General features: G+C 36.1%; 1 protein-coding gene and 1 long non-coding RNA gene across 12 annotated transcripts in view; one reads left to right on the top strand and one right to left on the bottom strand.

Moving 5' to 3' along the window:
- The window catches only part of ARHGAP21 (Rho GTPase activating protein 21), a 136,274-nt gene that overhangs the window by 30,605 nt on the left and 86,485 nt on the right, over positions 1 to 19,184 (bottom strand). For 5 of the 9 annotated variants that reach the window (XM_077896773.1, XM_077896778.1, XM_077896772.1 and 2 more), the window contains 3 exons: positions 17,012 to 17,066; positions 11,092 to 11,121; positions 7,868 to 9,761 (listed from right to left, as the gene is read on the bottom strand). In XM_077896773.1, coding sequence (XP_077752899.1) covers positions 7,868 to 9,761; positions 11,092 to 11,121; positions 17,012 to 17,066 — 1,979 coding nt within the window. Of the gene's footprint in view, positions 1 to 7,867; positions 9,762 to 11,091; positions 11,122 to 17,011; positions 17,067 to 18,109; positions 18,206 to 19,184 lie in introns of all 9 variants that reach the window. The other 4 variants (XM_077896777.1, XM_077896776.1, XM_077896779.1 and 1 more) reach the window with 3 other exon arrangements.
- The window catches only part of LOC144313662 (uncharacterized), an 82,648-nt gene that overhangs the window by 15,375 nt on the left and 48,089 nt on the right, over positions 1 to 19,184 (top strand). For all 3 annotated transcript variants that reach the window (XR_013379289.1, XR_013379287.1, XR_013379288.1), the window contains exon 3: positions 15,534 to 15,699. This is a non-coding gene — a long non-coding RNA (uncharacterized LOC144313662). The remainder of the gene's footprint in view (positions 1 to 15,533; positions 15,700 to 19,184) is intronic.

Genomic DNA, 19,184 nt, shown 5'->3' with positions numbered 1-19,184 from the left:
GGGTCCTGGGATAGTTTTGCATCAGGCTCCCCACAGGGAGCCTGCTTCTCCCTCTGCCTATGTCTCTGCCTCTCTCTGTGTATCTCTCATGAATAAATAAAATATTTAAAAAAAAACTTTCTATCATTTGTAACTGAGAGAATCTGATCAACACAAAAGTAGAACACCGTGTTTCTAATTTGCTTTCACCAACAAGCATTACTCGTCGTAAGACCTACTGTCCAGTTGCTGCAGATTAGAACAGAGCAAAAAGGGCCTCTTCTACAATGAGCTGGGTTATGAGGAATCTTTCTCACAGTTCAAATAATTAAAGCATGCCATCTGTAGTTTATTTTAAAGTTATAGTTGAGAATCATTTTATAAAACTCAGTGAAATTGGTGGAATTTTTGGCATAGACTAGGGTTAAACAGCTCCTCAGAGTAACTTTGCTTTCTATTTCACCTCTGCTAGGAAGAGGTAATCCTACCCCCTGCCCAAATAACACTGTTAACAGCATAATATTCAAAGATGGGATAAACTATATTGCAAGAGGAAGAGTACATTTGTATAAGTTGGAAGAAACAGTGACTAATGTCAAAGTGTGTATGTAAGGCCCCCTGGGTGGCTCAGTCAGCTGAACGTCCAAACTCTTGATCTCAGCTCAGGTCTTGATCTCAGGGCCGTTGAGCCACCAGGGCTGCCCCAATAATCTCATTTTTTATAAGAATTCAACTCATTATCATAATAGGAATTATGACCACACTTCTTTAGTAATCAGTTCAATAACATGCATTTAAGTAAATATTTGGCTCCGGGAAGGTCATTTTGAGATTTGGGGTTATTTGAATAACCAAAAATCTAATGCTGTATCTTCCTATGTGATAGACAATTTTTTCTTTTAAAAATTAGGAAGTGAGGGGATTCCTGGGTGGCTCAGCGGTTTAATGCCTGCCTTCGGCCCAGGGCGTGATCCTGGAGTCCCGGGATCGAGTCCCGCATCGGGCTCCCTGCATGGAGTCTGCTTCTCCCTCTGCCTGTGTCTCTGCCTGTCTCTGTGTGTCTCTCATAAATAAATAAATAAATAAATAAATAAATAAATATCTAAAAAAAGATTAGGAAGTGAGAATTCTGAATGTTCTGCAAGCTTGCTATACCCTATTGGTGCCAAAGTGAAGGGAGCAGAGCTGTAAATCCAAGAGGAACTGTTGTGACAGGAGAGACTGGGAAGGAGGAAGATGAAATCGGAGCTGAGGCAGGAACATGTGTGGTCCCATGGTCAGTGCTGGGGATAGTCAGCTAGTTGGCAAGACTGCGCCAAGTGTATTTGCATAGCAAATGCTCTAAATTTAAAGAAGGCAAGGGGGAGGCACTACTTTTAGATTTACCGCAGATAACAGTTCCAATTACTTGGCTGAATTTCTGCAATCCCACAGATGAGACAAGTTAATTCCATATTTTAAGATTTTGTGGGTCTGTGTGTAGGGGACGGGTACCTGTGCACGAAAACTGGCCCAGCTTGCTAGCTGACAAATGCAGGAGGTACTATTTTCAAGAAATCTGAAAATTACTTTAAAAATATTTCATAAACACTAGGTACCAATTTCATCACCAATTTTTCTTTCACATGATTAATTTTCACACTGAAAATAAGCAAGCTATTAGGAAGGGGAAAACTGGGCAGGAGGTCCTGTCTTGTCAGACTATGTGAAAGCCACTTAATTTTCCTGGATATTAAATTCATTACCTCTGAAATACAGAAACTGGATGAGGATTATCAGAAGGGTCTATTCTAGTCAAGAGGCCTACAATAATAAATCCACTAAAGGTGCAAAGTTACCATTTGTGAAATAATTTAAAATACCTTTAGGTTTTTCTAAACCAGGGATTTGTTACGGGGCTTTTGAAGTTTGGATTTATTTTAAAAACCGGCAGATGTAGCTGAGAGTGTAGTTACTATTAGATCTGTTTTCCACATTAAAGAATCAGCCTAAAGTCTAGAAAGTCTAATGTAGGGAAACAATTCCATAGTTTTTATAGGTGCTAAGGTAAAATTTTTTTCCCTAAATAAATCAGCATAGTATTCTATAAGTGTGCTACAGGTAAACTTGAAATATTTTAGGAGAAAAGCTAATGCTACTACCAAATGGAAGGTAAATACACATATAAAATTATTCCATAGTGAATAGTTTTTTTTTTAACAGACTTGGAACACATATACTTATTTACTGAAAAGATACTAATTCAATCTTGGGAAGTCTGAGTTAAGAATGGGGAATATTGAATGCAGAAATATTTTTTAGGTTAAGCTTTAAAAGAGTAAAAGGCCAGGATTTATTTATTTATTTATTTTAAGAATTTATTTATTTGTTTGTTTGTTTATGACATACAGAGTGCGGCAGAGACACAGGGAGAGGGAGAAGCAGGCTCCCTGCAGGGAGCTCAATGTGGGACTCAATCCCAGAACCCTAGGATCATGACCTTAGCCAAAGGCAGACATTCAAACACTGAGCCACCCAAGCGTTTCAAAGCCAGGATTTAAATTTTAGCACATATGTAGGACATTGTCCAAAGAATATGAGATTTGGAGCCAATAGATAATCAATTCTGTCAGTTACCTGCTGAGAGACCATGAGCAAACAACTTAACTTTCCTTATCCATAAAGTGGCTTATTTACTTCTCACCTAAATTCTCCCAGCTTGTCATAGGATTAGTACATGAAATACTTGGTAGGTTATAAATTACTAAAGAAATTTGTGGATTTTGTTGTGGTTGTTATTATATTAAAAATGAACTCCACATCATTACTCAATAGAAGCAAGAATCTCTAAGCTTAAGTGCCAATGGAGTCACATCTTGTGGGAATGCAGATATAGGAAAAAGACTGTTAAGATGATGAGTACAATTTTTGTCTTTATAGATTAGTTGTTTTGTAGAAAGACTCAGTATGTTTAGTATAAAGAGGCACTGGGTGCTCTATGCACCCCCTATAATATCACTGCTGGCATCAGGAGACTAGAGCCGCCAGAGAGAGAAGTTGGGTGAAGGGTGGCAGTTGCCCACTCCCGTTCTTTTGGGTAAATTTCAGACACTGCAATTTAGCTATATGTCTCAACAAGCTTTAAAACCTCTAAGTTGGTTTAAAATGGCAGGACCAGTAAGGCTGCACCAAATGAATTCTATCGTATATTGGCTAACACTAAGTACATGCATATGGTCCAACTTTGGGGTGAGAACAAGGAGTATTAGAAATATGGCAGGAAAAAGAAAGGCAAATGCATTTGAAATGAAATCTGAGTGTGGGTAATTCAGCTATAGTTTCTTTATATTGATAATTATGAGTCGTATAAAGAAATGTATAAAGTGTAGATTGTAGGATATATCTGAAATCCTGCTACTAAATGTCAAATTAATTATAAACTCATTCATTTTGTGTTTCTTATAAAAGAAGTAAAAATTTATTTTCAGTACTTACTACCAAGCTTTATAAACTGCATGTAGGGGGTAAACAAAACACTGTCAATGACTGATATTCCTTATTTAAAAACAAAATGGTTTATTTTCTTCATTTCTCTAAATCTTTGTGAACCAAAAGAAATATTAGATATTAAATGTGTAACAAAGTGTTTGAAAATTTTCTTGCTGTAAGACATACCATTTGCTCTGTATTATAAATAACTAAATAAATGAATTGGCTCCATTCTCTGGTATTTGGGGAATAAAGCAAAGGCACTTAATTTTTTTTTCTGCATTAATTTTTTTTTCTGCACTAATCTATAATGTTTTCAAATGACAAAAAATAATGATTAAAATTACAGAATATAAGATTCTGGAGTGTGATAATGCAAAAGCAAACCTTAATTTCTTTCCTTTTAAGTGTTCCATGAGCATAAAGTATACTCTCTGAAGTGTGTTTTATAATATATTAAACAAAGATACTCTAAATGAAAGGATTCATGGTCAAATACTTCTGAGAAAAATTGTATTAGAAAATATACCTAAAAAAAAAAAAAAAAGAAAAAAAATATATACCTAGAGGGGTGCCTGGGTGGCTTAGTTTGTTGGGCATCTGCCTTTGGCTCAGGTCATGATCCAGGGTCCTGGTATCGAGGCCCACAACGAGCTCCCTGCTTAGCAAGGAGCCTGCTTCTCCCTCTCTCTCTGCTTGCCACTTCCCTGTTTGTGTGTGTGCTCACTCACACACTCTCTCTGTCAAATAAATAGAATCTTTAAAAAAAGAAAGAAAATATACCTAGAAAATATATATAGTAGTATGTTAATGATTCTAAAAGTCCCATAGTAAAGACAAACAAAACTTGTTTAATTATTTAAATCCAGCACTTCTCAATTTGATCACTGATTTTTTTCTCCTTAATCAAATGGAATTCATGTTCCCAGAAAATACACTGGGAAACGTTGCAAACAGTCTCTTTTACTCCATTTCAATGCTGATGTCTATTCTATTTTTATATTTATAGAAGTTAAATTATTATATGTATATATAATAATGACAAAAAAACAGATTGGAAAGAGAAATACCTCTAGGTCAGGTAACACTTTAAAGCTCAATAATAAAAGGAGGGATCCCTGGGTGGCACAGCGGTTTGGTGCCTGCCTTTGGCCCAGGGCGCTATCCTGGAGACCCGGGATCGAATCCCACGTTGGGCTCCGGGTGCATGGAGCCTGCTTCTCCCTCTGCCTGTGTCTCTGCCTCTCTCTCTCTCTCTCTCTCTCTCTCTCTCTGTGACTATCATAAATAAATAAATAAAATAAAATAAAATAAAAATAAAAGGATTTCAAGATTTATTAAATTATGGAACTTATACTGAATGAAATCTAAAAGTTCTTTTATTGATTGGCTCTTTACCTATTCAACAACATAGTCTCTAATAAGTATTTTTTGGACTTCAAGGATAGAGTAAAGGATTTTAGTTAATCGAAGACCTAAAAGGTTTTCACAGTAAAAAGGAAACTATAATTAAGCCAAAGAAATCACACCTTTTTTATATTGTTTTCTAAAACTTAGGTAAATACTAAAATTCTTTCCATGCCTTTATTTCAGATGGTATACAATCTTATGAGTCATTAAAATGCTGTAAAAACTCAGGAGGCATAGTATTATTCCACCTGAGGGCCTACAAACTTTTAAGAGTTTTCACATAGTGAAATAAATTCTGTGTTTGTATTTCAGCTTTTTTATCCTGCCCTATTCTACTGGTTAAGGTATAACTGGCATACTACAGTAATTAAATTCTATATATTAAAGTTTTAGGAGGTGTATATAATATTGTACTATGAAGTACTTAAAGTAGAATCTGATCAGAACTAGTAAGTGAGCATTTTTATTTTGAATGTTAAAATATTTTAATAATTTCTCTATATGTGTATAGAATTAAATAGATTTTTATTTTATACCTTAGCTGATGTTCTGTCTTTAGTAATAATCAACTTGTTGATCTATTCAAAGGATTAGTAGATAATTATGAAAAAATTAACAGATATAGCTAGCACATTTTTAATTACTCCAATATAATCTGGTTATGTTGTTCTTATTAAGTAGGAAGAAAATATGATGCCATTATTCTGGTAAGATCTCATAGGCTTATCAAATACAGTTACAGGTTGTAGGAACATTTATAAAAAATCATAAAACAATCACTAGTCCTCAGTTACTTTCTTTAAATATCTAGATGATGTATAAGATTTCATTTATGGCAAAGTTCTATTCTCTGAACTTGGATTTAAGGGTATAGATATTAATGAGTAAAATTTAGGTTGAGATTCCCCACAGTGCTTACAACTTGAATACATCATATTTATAAAAAATATAAGTCACATAGAACTTTCTCAAAAGCTGGCTCTGATAGTGTTGCCTGACAATTCAATAGCTTGAGATTTAAAAAATTTCCCTAGATAAGAAAAACCCCAAAATGTTGCTCAAAAAGAAGCACATTATCCTATAAAATTATAGAGCACTATTCATGAATTTTTGGGAGTAATGGCGCAAGTATGAGTCTGGCCTTGGCTTCTAAAGAAGGCCCCTGCATCACACAGCTCCAAGGGGCGCTCTTCATAATAAATCAATATAAATGGTGCCCTCCGGAGCTGTGCTCTGTAAGGAGGCTGACTCAACCTGCCAAGTGTCACTTTAGGGAAGTTATTTAGCCTTTCAATAGCTTAAACTTCTCATTATTAAATGAAGGTAATACTAAGGACATATAGGATAATCCTATTAGATTATGTGTTAGAGCTGCACAATAACTATAATTTTTTTTATTTTGAATACATTTAACCATCATCTCAGAAATTATCATTAGTCTATTATTTCAACCAATATTTACTGAGTGCCTTCTATATGCCAGGCAGTGTTCTAGGTTATTAAGGCTACAGAAGTGGACAAAAAGATCAAAAAGCCTGGCTCTGGCATAGCTTATATTTTAGCTCTGCAGAGAAACATATATTAAAAAAATATATAAAACAGGTCAAGCGGAAACAAGTGGTATGAAGATAAATAAAGTAGCTTAAGGGGACAGAGAATGTCAGGTTCTGTATATGTGTGTAGGGGGGTACCTACTTCAGATAGGTTGGTGAGGAAAGGCTGTTTTGATAAGGTAATACTTGAGCACAGACCCAAATGTAGTGAGGGAGAATCTTGTGACTCTCTGTGGAATGTGTCCTGGGGCTGTGAACTGGCAGTGCCAGGGCCCTGAAGCATGCCTGGCATACTCCAGAAGTGCAAGGAGGCTAGGGCAGCTGAAGTTGGGATGCAAGTACCTGGAGGACAGGAGATGGGATCAGAGAGGTGGAGTGGCCTTGTGGAGCCTATCACAGAGGGCCCTGTAGGTCACAGCAGGATTTGGGATTCTATTCTGGGTTACAAGGAAAGTGAACAGAGGTTCTGGTCAGAGGAGTGGCATGACCTGATCTGCATTTTTAAATAACCACTCTGGCTACATTGTGGACAATACCCCTAGGACATGTGGGGGCAGACTAAAGCCTAAACCAACACACTAGCTAGCTGTTCTACACTGGGGCACGTGCTTGTCTTTTAAGTAATTTTTCCCACTCTATCCCAAGATCTACTCTAAAACAAAGTAATTTGACAATGAAGGGGTCTCTTCATTCAGCCCAAAGAAATAAGAAATAATAAAAGTGAAAAGCACTGCTTAAATGAAAGGCTGATTATTAATTATGAAAACTGTTCTATTTGGCTTTTGACTCAGATGCATCATCAACTAGGTGCAATTTGGTTTGCTGAGTCCCTTGACCCCAGACAGTGGGAATTCGTTTCATGGAAGGAAGGAAGGAAGGGAGGAAGGGAGGAAGGGAGGAAGGAGGAAGGGAGGAAGGGAGGAAGGGAGGAAGGGAGGAGAAGGAAGGAAGGAAGGAAGGAAGGAAAAAGAAAGAAAGAAAGAAAGAAAGAAAGAAAGAAAGAAAGAAAGAAAGAAAGAAGGAAGGAAGGAAGGAAGGAAGGAAGGAAGGAAGGAAGGAAGGAAGGAAGGAAAGGAAGGGAAGGAAGGAAGGAAGGAAGGAAGGAAGGAAGGAAGGAAGGAAGGAAGGAAGAAAGAAAGAAAGAAAGAAAGAAAGAAAGAAAGAAAGAAAGAAAGAAAGAAAGAAAGAAAGAAAGAGAAAGAAAGAAAAGAGAAGAGAAGAGAAGAGAAAAAAGAAAAAAGAAAAGAAAAGAAAAAAGAAAAGAAGGAAAACTCACTTGAAATAATTTTTGAGAGTAAAAGCTTATGGCTCTGGTTTCAGCATAGCTCAGGAAATTGAGGACAAATGTTTCAAAATCACAGCTAACGTTTTTGTGCCCGCTGCACTAGAACTAATACCTTTCTGAAAAGATGTGTAAAGCATTTGACGTGGCAGCCACTGAGTAAAGGGGAGCTTACCTATGAATGGGATGGATGCCAGCGAATCCCCAGGCGGGCTGGTACTTGAGGCCTTCCTTTCCTCCATTCTTTTTATATGGACCTCTCGGCGTGCATCATTAGGCAGCCAACAGGTCGTGTCTGACCCGGTCTCCTGGTCATTTACTGCCAAGATGTAAGACTGATGCCGTAAAGGCTGTGGTGTCTGGCGACCCGATGGGGGTTTTTCTCTTAGGACGACAGTTTCTCTATTATCTAAAGTATCTGCCTCCTGAATTTCGGCCTCTCGTAAATTTAGATCTTGATTTCTTTGAGGGACCAAGACTTCAAGATCCGAAGCGCCTGAGTTCTCACTGGTCTGAGGGACCGACTTCCCAGAAGTTCCAGAAGAAGAGGGCGCTTTCCCAGGCTCCACCTGGTGATCGGGGGCACTTTCGGTTCTAAGCCATGTCTGCTGATTCAACAGACTGTTCTGATGCAAGTGATTTACTGGTCTTTGGTCTTTGACAGAAACAAGTGAGTTCTGGCTGAAGGATGGTTTTGTGACATGCGGAGAAGGCGCTTTCAGGGAATTACTCCGGACTTTCACAAGAGGTGACCTGTCTTGTGAAACCCCTCGAGGCAGTGACATTCCACAAGTAGTCTGAAAACCTCTGTTGGGCTGTAGTGTTTTCAGATCTGGTGGCACTTTCTTAAACTGAGACACAGATCCCACTCCTCTGCCGGTCACTCGCCTGTTGTCAGAATTAACGCTCGGAGCCACGGTAAAACTTGAACCTCGAAAAGACTTGTGAATTTCTTGCTGCCTGGGTCTTTCATAAATCCCTCGCCTGTCATCCTGTTCTGTAAATCCACTCCACTTGTAAGTCTGCTTTCGTTCTCCATTCGAATCAGGTATCTGACTTTCAGAATTGACATTTTCTACGGGTTCACCCTGTCCCTCGATATAATCCCACGAACGAGTTCTGTGATTGCTAAAACTAACAGATGAAGATGCCAGTGCCCCTTGAGATGCACTTCGTGGACAATACTTCATTAGCACAGAATCCTCCAGCCTTTCCTGGGACACACTGCGCTGCCGGATCTGAACAGACTGGGGCACTCGATCGTGAGAGGTGCTTCGACGTCGTACCTGCAAAGTACTGCGGTTTGGTACCACCTGGTTATAATCTGTTGTGCTCTGAGATGCTGCTCGTAAACTATCTAGCCTTTCTTGAATTGTCCTACAACCTATGTGCAATCGTCTGTTATCAATATACTCTTTGTAAGTTTTATAGTTTTTCCAGTCTATGTGCTGATGGGAATTCGGAGAATAGTGATTAACAGATACAGAAGGGGAATCCACAGCTTGAGGTCTACTGCTTGAGATTCCTTCTGAATGTCCACTGTAATTGGTGGATTTAAGTAACATTCCCGAAGGTTCCAGTGACCTGGAGCCTGCAGTCTGATGAATTAGATGGGCAGTGGGAATTGATGATGATGGTGATGTGGTCCTTGACACTGTTTTCAAAGAGGTCTGCTCATTTAGGCCATACCTCACCTCTTCGGTTCTATGTGAAGGAACTGTATGGTTGTTTCTATTAGTTAACAAATCTACAACCTTCTCAGAAGGTACAATGACAGTCCTTACACTTTCATTGCAAACACACACTGCTGTGTTCGATTTTACAACATCTGTTGGTGATGGAGGCACTTGTATTTCCATTCTGTAGGCCCTGCCAGGTTGTGTCAGCACTGGTGTACTGGTTTGCTGTTTGTTCGATGATGAATCTGGAGGAGATATTTCAACTGGCTGTGCCATGGCTGAAGGGGCAGACGGCAGCCAGGGATAGCAAATTGGTGGAGGTTCGGGGATATTGCGGGCATTACCACTGTAGGCTTCATTGCCTTTCAGGTAGGCATCTTGCGAATACGCCTACATGGAAAGGAGGAAAAAAGTGTCATTTAAGATTTATAAGACAACAATTTCCATTCTTGCAATGGACTGTTTTACTTTACTGTGCCCTATCTTATTCCTAAATGACATTCGCTAAAGCAAGCATGCAAACAAAACATAAGGATGCTCCACACATTTAGAAAAGGGCTAGTCTTTCAGGAATCAAATAAATTATAGAATTTGCAACAAATATAAATTACAACTGCCTGTTTTCTCAAAAGATTAAAACACACCAGTTTTTCTCCCAACCAATTAGAGATAAGCCTTGTTGCTTCTAAAATCTTCCCCATTCAAGTTTTATGATCTTTCAGCATTTGACAGGTTAAATGGCTGCCTGATAAAGCTCAGCAAAAGAAGATTTTGATCTTTTGCCAGAGTGAAGGCGAAGATATTAAAAATCTTAACCAAATACATTTTCACTCTGAGCACTACTGTCAGGACAAATTAATTATAACATATTGAGCAGTGTCTTGCCAATTAATGCTTACTGAGTCCTTAAAAATAATCCATTCTGATTAAATTAAATCCTAAGCCATGCTAAATATTTTAACATTTAAAAGAGAAAATATGTATGTTTAAATTGAGCATGTAAATTAAAGATACAAAAATATGAAACAAAGGAATTTATCTTCCTGTACATAATTTTTTTGTTTTAAGCTAATGCAAAATTATATTGAACGAATTTATTTGGTCTCTTTTACTTATTATAATGAAACATTTCTCTATTACTAACAGGCAGGCATGCAGTTCAAATGATCTTTTATCCATTATTTATGAAATTATCCAGCAATGTATTTCAAAACTTCAAAATAACTGAAATTAAAGGCAGAGATGCAATGAAGCAAAACTAATTGATGGAACTGAGGACTAGGTCACATCTGAGATAGTGAGGTGTGGCATCGTGTTACATATCTTCTCCTAATCAAAACAAGCTTAATTCACATCTATCATCACATCCTGTCTTTGCATTAGATAGCTTGCAAAGCTCAAGTGCAGCCACAAACATAACAGCAAAGTACCAGGGAAAGAGAGAGGGTGAGAGACTTTAAAAAAAAAATCCACAAACAGGTAAATGTTATGTTTTAACATCAGTTATGCACAGGATTCAAAAGAAAACCAAACATGAAAACAAAAAATAAAGAAAATCAGGTATCACAAACACATTCTGCAAATTAGTAAGATTAACATAACACTACGGAGGAGTTTCTCTAAGCAAACTTACAGTTTTAATAGGTTGGCTTATTACATATCTCTATAAAACATAACTTAAAAAAAAAAAGCAAGGAAATGGCTTCTGTGCATTTCTTACCAGAGCTGTGACATCCTTTGTAAACTGTAGCTAGCAGAAAATAGGAAAACATAGTAGAAGCTGCTTACTGATATAAAGACAGAATCATGTTGTCATATTGATGCTGGAAACAGCAAGCTAAAAATACATCTATACTGATTTCTCTGGAAGGTACCAAGAGAAGTAAAGGGCAGTGAAGCATAAAGAATAACTTCAGTATCCTTCTGAGCATCTTTTTCTCAGGCTTTTATCTGGCTCTTATTTGGGTTGTCTACCATTTCTGAAAGCAAAATACATCTGGTGACAGGCATTCCTAACAGCTATTTCCTTCAATAGGCACTGCTGTCTGATACTGTGCCACAAAGCTTCCCTTCCACAAGAGCAACATTGATGTCTCTCATTTCCCCTGAGCTTCTTCCATCTCTGCTTCCAGATGACGAAACGGATGCTCTATTATGCATTTAAAATAGTACAACCTCCTCCTTACCCTGTAAATCAGAGCACAACCACAAGCTGTCAGCTGACTGCAGCTGTCTTTACACTATGATTTGGAAAGAAAGAATGATTGTTGGATTAAATGTGTTTAACTCAAAAATCAAGATCTCTCACCACTGTACCTTTTGTCCTGTTTTGCTAGTTTAAGAAAATTATTACTGAATGGACATAAAAATATTACTTCCAGAGGAATTCTTTTAAAACTGATACTGAATATTATGGAACATAAACCAGAATGCAGTGGAAAAGCTGAGTAGATAAGAGAAAACATGCATGCCATAATATTTTTAAGGCATGAATACAGTCAATCAAAATATACATGTTGGGTTGTATGCCACTGACATAACAAGACTATCTTTTTGATGCTGATTATATTCACACCAATCCTTTTCCACGGTAGAAAGACTGTGTCTGGATGAGTGAACACTCTGGTACAGTATTTCCCACAGTATGCTTGTACAATTTTATGAAGCATCACCTGAAAGGGAGGGGGGACAGAGTATTCTCTATTCTCAATGATGTGGTGAAGGACTGACTAGTAGGTTTGACTTCTCAAAACCTCTACTACATTACATTGTAAAACTCAAAGGGAAAGGAGAAGCTTATTCGGGCACAGAACCCCTTTTTTTTCTGAAGGGGTTTTAATACAACTAGAATTTCTGCTGGAAAGTACCATCCTAGAACTAATAATTTACAGACACCTCCTTTATTCAAATTTGAGGACAATAAAACTATATGACAGGAACTATGAAAAACTTGAAAAAATATCTGACACACTTCAAACATCTCCAAGATTCTTATGTAACAACTCTAAATACTAAATAGCTTACTTTCATGGGTCTCCACTTCTGGGTAAAGTTATGCCAAATGGGTCCTCACATACATGCACATGGACCATGCATTAACAGCAGATTCACTAAATAGAATATCCTGCACAGACAGTACTACTGCCTAATGTAAGCAGATATAATTGAGATGAATAAAACATGAATTCATTCAAGAGCAGTACTGAATTTCCTTACACATTCTCAGAGTCCATGAACACTAAAAAAGCTTGTTTATCTATCTATTTAAGAGTTCCTCATTCTGAGGGCACCTGGGTGGTGCAGTCACTTAGACAACAGACTCTTGGTGTGGGTTGGGATCTCAGAGTCACGAGATGGGCTCTATGCTCAACACAGGGTCTGCTTGAGATTCTCTCTCTCCTTCTGCCCTGCTCCCCCAGCCCCACTCATACTCTCTCCCTCCCTTAAAAAAAGAAAAAAAAAAAAAAAAACTCCATTTGGATTAGAATTGTAAAGAGCATATTAAATAACATTTAATATTGACAGTCTGGATCCTGATTTTATGTACAGTATCTACCAGTAACTTAATCCTAAAATAATCTTCCCTTCGGTTTGAGTAGAGTTGCATCAAAATCTCTATTACCATACCTATTACCATTATACTACTACTACTATTGCATATTTATTATCTAATAAGTGGTAAAAACAGACAAAAAGTCCTACCAAAAAACCTGCAGAATAAGTTGGTAAGATTAAAATTCCTCCCTACCATTTCACCTTTAACAGGCTGACCTATTAATTTAATCCATTACTTTTGATAAAATAAAAATTAATTATATGTCTGTCTGTATAATAAAATACATGTCAAACATACCACAGCGAGGCATGGGAAAAGGGGATGGTATGCATACTTTATAACTTTCTAAATTATTTGTAACTTTTCTATCAAGCATGTAACTATTTTTATTATTCAAAAACTGATTTTGAAAAAGAACAAAGTAAATGCAAACTGGCAAAATATGAAAGAACCCTCCAGAATTTCTGGTCTTGCTTCCCTACTCTAGGCAGGACCACTTTCATGCACACTTGACAAATGGTCACCTAATTTTAAATACAATATTATACTGATTATGGAACATATTAAATACTTATTTTCAAGGTAATTCTAGTAAGTCTAAAGAAAAGCTTTGATTAAATTACATTTTCCAATTTATAGAACATAGTCACAGAGTGGCAAATAGGGCATTAGACTCAGAGCCTAGAGATGAATTAGAACAACAGTTCTGACACCAACAGCGTGACTGGGCTCAAGCCCTTTGATTCCTAATCTGCATCCAATGCCAGTAAAGAATGGTGGTTTAGTTGAAAGTACAGGCTCTAGTCTCATACCTGCCTTGGGTCAAGTCCTAGTATCATTGCTTTCTTCCCTGTTATTCTAGAAAAGCTGTTTAACCTTGCTATGTTTAATACAGAACAGCACAAATAGGCTCAGAGTGCCCTGTTCAAACACCAGACACACCCAAGAATCTCCACCACTATCAGAACTGATCAATCGAAAATTTGATGAGTCCTTTGAGCTAATTGCTTAACAAAATATCGTGATGCATCCACTGAAAAGAATGGCCAGGTCTAGTTCTCCTATCCTGAGCCCATTCCAGGAAGGGTTTTCTTCAGTCAGCATCACTCTCTAGGCCACGTAATGGATGGTGCCTGTTTCATTCATGCATAGCCAACATTTGAAATGGTGACGAAACCATTTTGTTTCTTTGAAAATGGAATAGAAAGTGTTTTTTTATTTTTAATAATACCCTCAAAAACTAAGATATCAGTGTCTAAAATATTGTTATAAAATACTGTCAAAAATAACTAAAAATGAATGTAATACTATTCATATTGTTAATGTAGAAAATATATGATGGTTCAGAAAATGAGGCTACCAAGTACAGGAGCACTAGTACCAGTACTAGTTTAGTAAAACTAGTAATTAGTCTTCATTTTATTTCATGTTTTTCAATATCACACATTATCATCTATAATCAGAAATTTATTATATACTTATCATGTATTATATACATGAGTCAAACTTTAAACCAAATTAAATTTTCTATGCCGCCTCTCAAAGATGACCTGAGCACCTCTAGAGCAATTTGGTGCATCCATCACTTCAGGAAAAGAAAATCCCATTGACACACAATCGCCCCGTTGCCTCGGCTAACATACATAAGCTACAAGAAGCTTTCACTTGGGTAAATAATTTTTACAATGGCTGTAAAAATGTTCATGTTTACTTTTTCTTTACAGTGAATATTCAACCTCACAGTATATATCTTTAAAAGCATATACTGTAGGTAACAGACTTAAGACCAACATAAATACTTAAGGCCATTAGGGAACATTTTAACCCCAGAATCTGTTAGAGAGAAGAATTTCTGCATATGCTTTTTGAAATCCCACATTCTCTTTGCATTTTATAATAGCTTTAAAAAATGACATTCTCAGATGCCCCGGCTAAGTCCTAATGTCCTTTAGGAAAAAGCATAGTAAGCATTAATTATATACACTCCTTTGATTTGTCTCATGAATTATAGTATGTTCAAGGCTGGGTTTAAAAGTGAGGTGTTTTGTTTTGTTTTTAAAGATTTTATTTATTTATTCATGAGACATACAGAGAGAGAGAGAGGGAGAGAGGCAGAGACATAGGCAGAGGGAGACACAAGCTCCCTGCCGGGAGCCCAATGTGGGACTCTATCCCAGGACCCTGGGATCACGCCCGGAGCCAAAGGCAGCCGTTCAACCACTGAACCACTCAGGCGTCCCAAAAGTGAGGTTTTCTTTTATCATTAAGGGCATATGCTTGTAATCTCTTAAGATTAAAATTCAAATAACATGTCTGAAAAACAAATTTTGTTACAATTTTACTAGAACCCTTTACTAATGAACTTTGAAGATCTGTGTGCTCATACCACTCAAGTGAATCAATTTTTTCCGTGTGTGCAACACTTTGTATCTTGCCTTTGTTTGAAATATATATTTTTTAAGTAAAATATAGCAAATTAATCTTCTTTTCCACTGATCATGAAATTAGACAATTATTCCTCCCACTGCTGCTGCTTCCACATTGTTGCTCTTCATCAACCACACAGCGGGGTATGATGGTAATTTTGTGCTTGATTCCTGCCCTAGGAGTTCAGTACAATGCCAGCCATGCTGTGAAATGAGCACTGTTCGAAACAGCATCCAACCAGTGTCTTCACCTTGGCAAGGAAAGAGTCTACTAAAGATGAGAAAATAGTTCTGTTTGGGAAGTGCATTCTGTCTTTGAGTCATTGGATTGCCAAGGAGGATTCAGGTAAAGCCTCCCCTACATCTGTGCCTCATCTCCTAGCCCTTTGTAACACCATAGTGGATTCCCTCATTTATTTCTAATTCGGGGAGTCCCATTGCCTTCAGTAGTTCTGTCTGCTGCTCTGCCATTCTGCTAAATTATCAGGGCAAGTACTCTACAACTAGCTCTCAATGCCTAGAAAAACTACCCTGCATAGTTGTACCTTCCTTGTTGAGACTCCCCAATGCCAAAAGAACTATGTGCTTAATCTGTTATCACTAAAAAGCCAGTCCTAAATAAAATCCACATGCCTTGAAAACACAAGGTAGATCCCCATGGATTTCAGTTAATTATATTTTACACAAATACTCAGAATCATTAGGATCAGTTTTAGTGATGTTTCTGTAAAAAAATGTTTACAGAAGAATACTTAGGACTTATGCCTTACAAATGAAAAAACATGACTTTGCCATTTCCATTCCCACCACAAAGATTCCATGTTGTACTTGAATTAAAAAACAATAACCACAGTTATTTGCTAAAAAGAATTTAAAAACCACAAATGTCAGTAGCCACTGCCATTTCTTAGATCAAGGTCAGCTTTCAGTGTGTTACCTAAAAGGTTTTCCTCATGCTGTCTTATTCTACAGAACTACAAAGTCAATTGAAGAGAAGTATTTTCTTGAATTAAATTTATATATGTTACCTTCTTTTTAACTGCTAGCAATATTTAAGTTCAACAAAGGAGTTAAGGATTCTATTCAATTCATTTTCTTTCTAAAACTGAGGAAAAAATTTAGGCTAAAAGCTAAAGTCTTCAATATTTCTCCCGTAAGATGCAGACTCCATTCATTGTGAACCTTACTTCTAATAGAATGAATTGATACTGTTACCAAAACTGTAGTAGGTTAATTTACAGTCATACATATTGAAAAGTTAAGAAATGGCTTTCATAAAATTTCTGTTCTCATAAGAAAAAAAAAAAGATTCTAATTCCTGGGGCTATACACTGAGCTTTGGCTTCTGGTCAAAGGACTACCTCGGATGCAATATCAGAGCAAACTCTTTAGGAATCTCATTCCAAATGGCAACAACAGAAGTACACTATAGAATCAATAAAATATTCTTATGTTAACTATAAAAACTGACAATATTTTTTTGTTTTTTGTTTGTTCATTTATTTTGCTAAAATGCCGAGAATTCTGACTCTGCTAAATGAACCAAAGGGAACTTTTTTCCTTCCCAGAATTTATATTCAGTCCACCTCCATCTTTAAAGAATTTTTATTAACATTTGAGACTACAGAACAATTCATATTTGAGTAAATAAAACTTACCACTTGGAGAATGTCTTCATCTTTTGGCATAACACTAAGTTCCAATGTCGTATCACTGAAATTGAATATATATAAAAATTATGTTAGGGGAGGTGCAAGTGTATAAAAGAGAAATAAAAGAAAGATAGTTAGCTCAGAATTACTTTTTAAATTTGCTTATGAGTTTAATTTTTGTTTTTATAAATATTTACTTATCAAACCCAAATCATTAAAATAAAAAGCAGTTACTTTTATAAATAAAGCTAATTATGAAGGAAAGAAGGGATCCTGCCATATGTTTGAGCTATTCATAAGAGTCTTCTTTATAAAGTGTTTCTAATTTAGGGACATTAAATATATTACTTATTTTAAATATTCCTGGAACAGAACTCTTCAGTATATATTTATTCATTATTTTAATTCAAATCACAGAAAAATTATATATTTTTACCACATATTTTCACTATTTATCAAGTTAAAAATACATTCACATGAAATTAACCAAAGAGCCCTCAAATTTAACATTTTAAGTCATATAAAACATCTAAATTTTGAAATATTCCCTCTTGGCCTCAGAAGTGAAGGAAATCAGAGTTTACCCTCAAAACTATCAAAATGACTCATTTTTAAAAACTACATAGCATTTCAACTATTTGCTTTCTTCTCTGACTTAATTTTAGAGCTTAAACAGCTTAAAGTCTCACTTTATTTTGGTACTATAAATGTCCTGTTAAAAGATAGAGAAGTTTCTCTAGGTTTAAAAAAGCACCAAGGGGTAAATTATACTCAGTCTTGTGATCTAGAATTACATTTAGAAAAAGCAACGATACTGGGATGCTCCCGTCAAGTAATTCAGTATCTAACCTAACAATATCAGATTTTTTTCTTCCCCCAATACAATCAAGAGATTAAGAAACAATCAGACAACAACAACAACAAAAAAGAAAACAAAACCTAATAGTTTACTGGTGTCACTTTTTGTTAGATTTGAACCCTTATTATCAGGTTCATAAATGCTCAGAATAGTAAACCATAAGAACCACAGGTTCAAATAAATTTTCTTAATCAAATATGTAGGTACTTGTATTTCAATATTTAGAGTTGGTAGAAAATACATACTGATGTTTAGATAAATTCTTCTGCAAGGATACATTTTTACATTAATACACTGCAGAATCTCAATGGCTTTGTGCTGCATTATCCATTTGCTACCAACTGCAGACAAAAGGAACACAATTTTTTTAAAATAAAATAAGATCATGAAAAAACAGTATTTCTCTATTTTTCAAATTGCTTTATTGGCTGAAAAATCAAGACTGTCATTCCAAAGTGTTATTAACTCCAAGAGATAAACTGCACCAGTAACAAAAAAATTAATGAGGATTTTGAGGAAAACAAAGATTAAGTTATGGTTACTTGGAAAAAGTATTTTTCAAGAAAAGATGTTAACAAATATACTAAAAAAATCCAACACCAATATGTTGTATCTATGATGAACTAATTTAAGAGAATAAAAATAGGGGTGATCTCCCCACTGCCTCGGAGTGGCTTTAAATTCTTCACAATCCCCTGTTCTCTCCAATACTTAAGATCAAATAGGGATCACTGTCAGAAACACCTAGAATCCAATATTAGAGGCAAGATTTAAGATTTGCTTTCCCTAAATTTAATTAAATATTAAAACAGTAAGAAAAATATTCAGAGAGCAATAAATCACAATCACATCACCTAATCGTAAAAATGACAATGCTTTTGAGCATTCATGTAACTAACTTAGATTACAGCATGAACTGCTTTAGACATAGTTAGAGGAGCTTGATAAAAGTCTTCAGAAAATAATGAACTTCACTTTAATTACAAAGGGATGATCTGGACAATGGGACCCCAATCAGGGCCTACTCTTGACAGGAATTCAATATGCTAACCACTTTGGCTTTCAAATTCTTTATTTATAATTTAGAAAACTTTTCTAGGTGTGTGGTAGACAGAAAAATAGCAGGACTAAGTTATCTTTGAGGTCTCAGGTTATTCTGTACATATTTATTTGCCTTTAGAACTCAAAATTCTTTTATCCTGTAGAACGCAGGTAGACAGACAGATTCAAAGAGAATTTCTTGCTGTCTTTGCTAAAACAAATGAATAAATTTGAGCCAAGAGTATTTAAAGATATTGGAGTAAGCGGTTTTAAAGTAAA

The sequence above is a fragment of the Canis aureus genome, chromosome 5 (genome assembly GCF_053574225.1).
Source record: "Canis aureus isolate CA01 chromosome 5, VMU_Caureus_v.1.0, whole genome shotgun sequence".
Taxonomy (NCBI): Eukaryota; Metazoa; Chordata; class Mammalia; order Carnivora; family Canidae; genus Canis; species Canis aureus.
The sequence above is the reverse complement of the archived record's forward strand: the minus strand, read 5'-3'. Positions and strand labels throughout refer to the sequence as shown.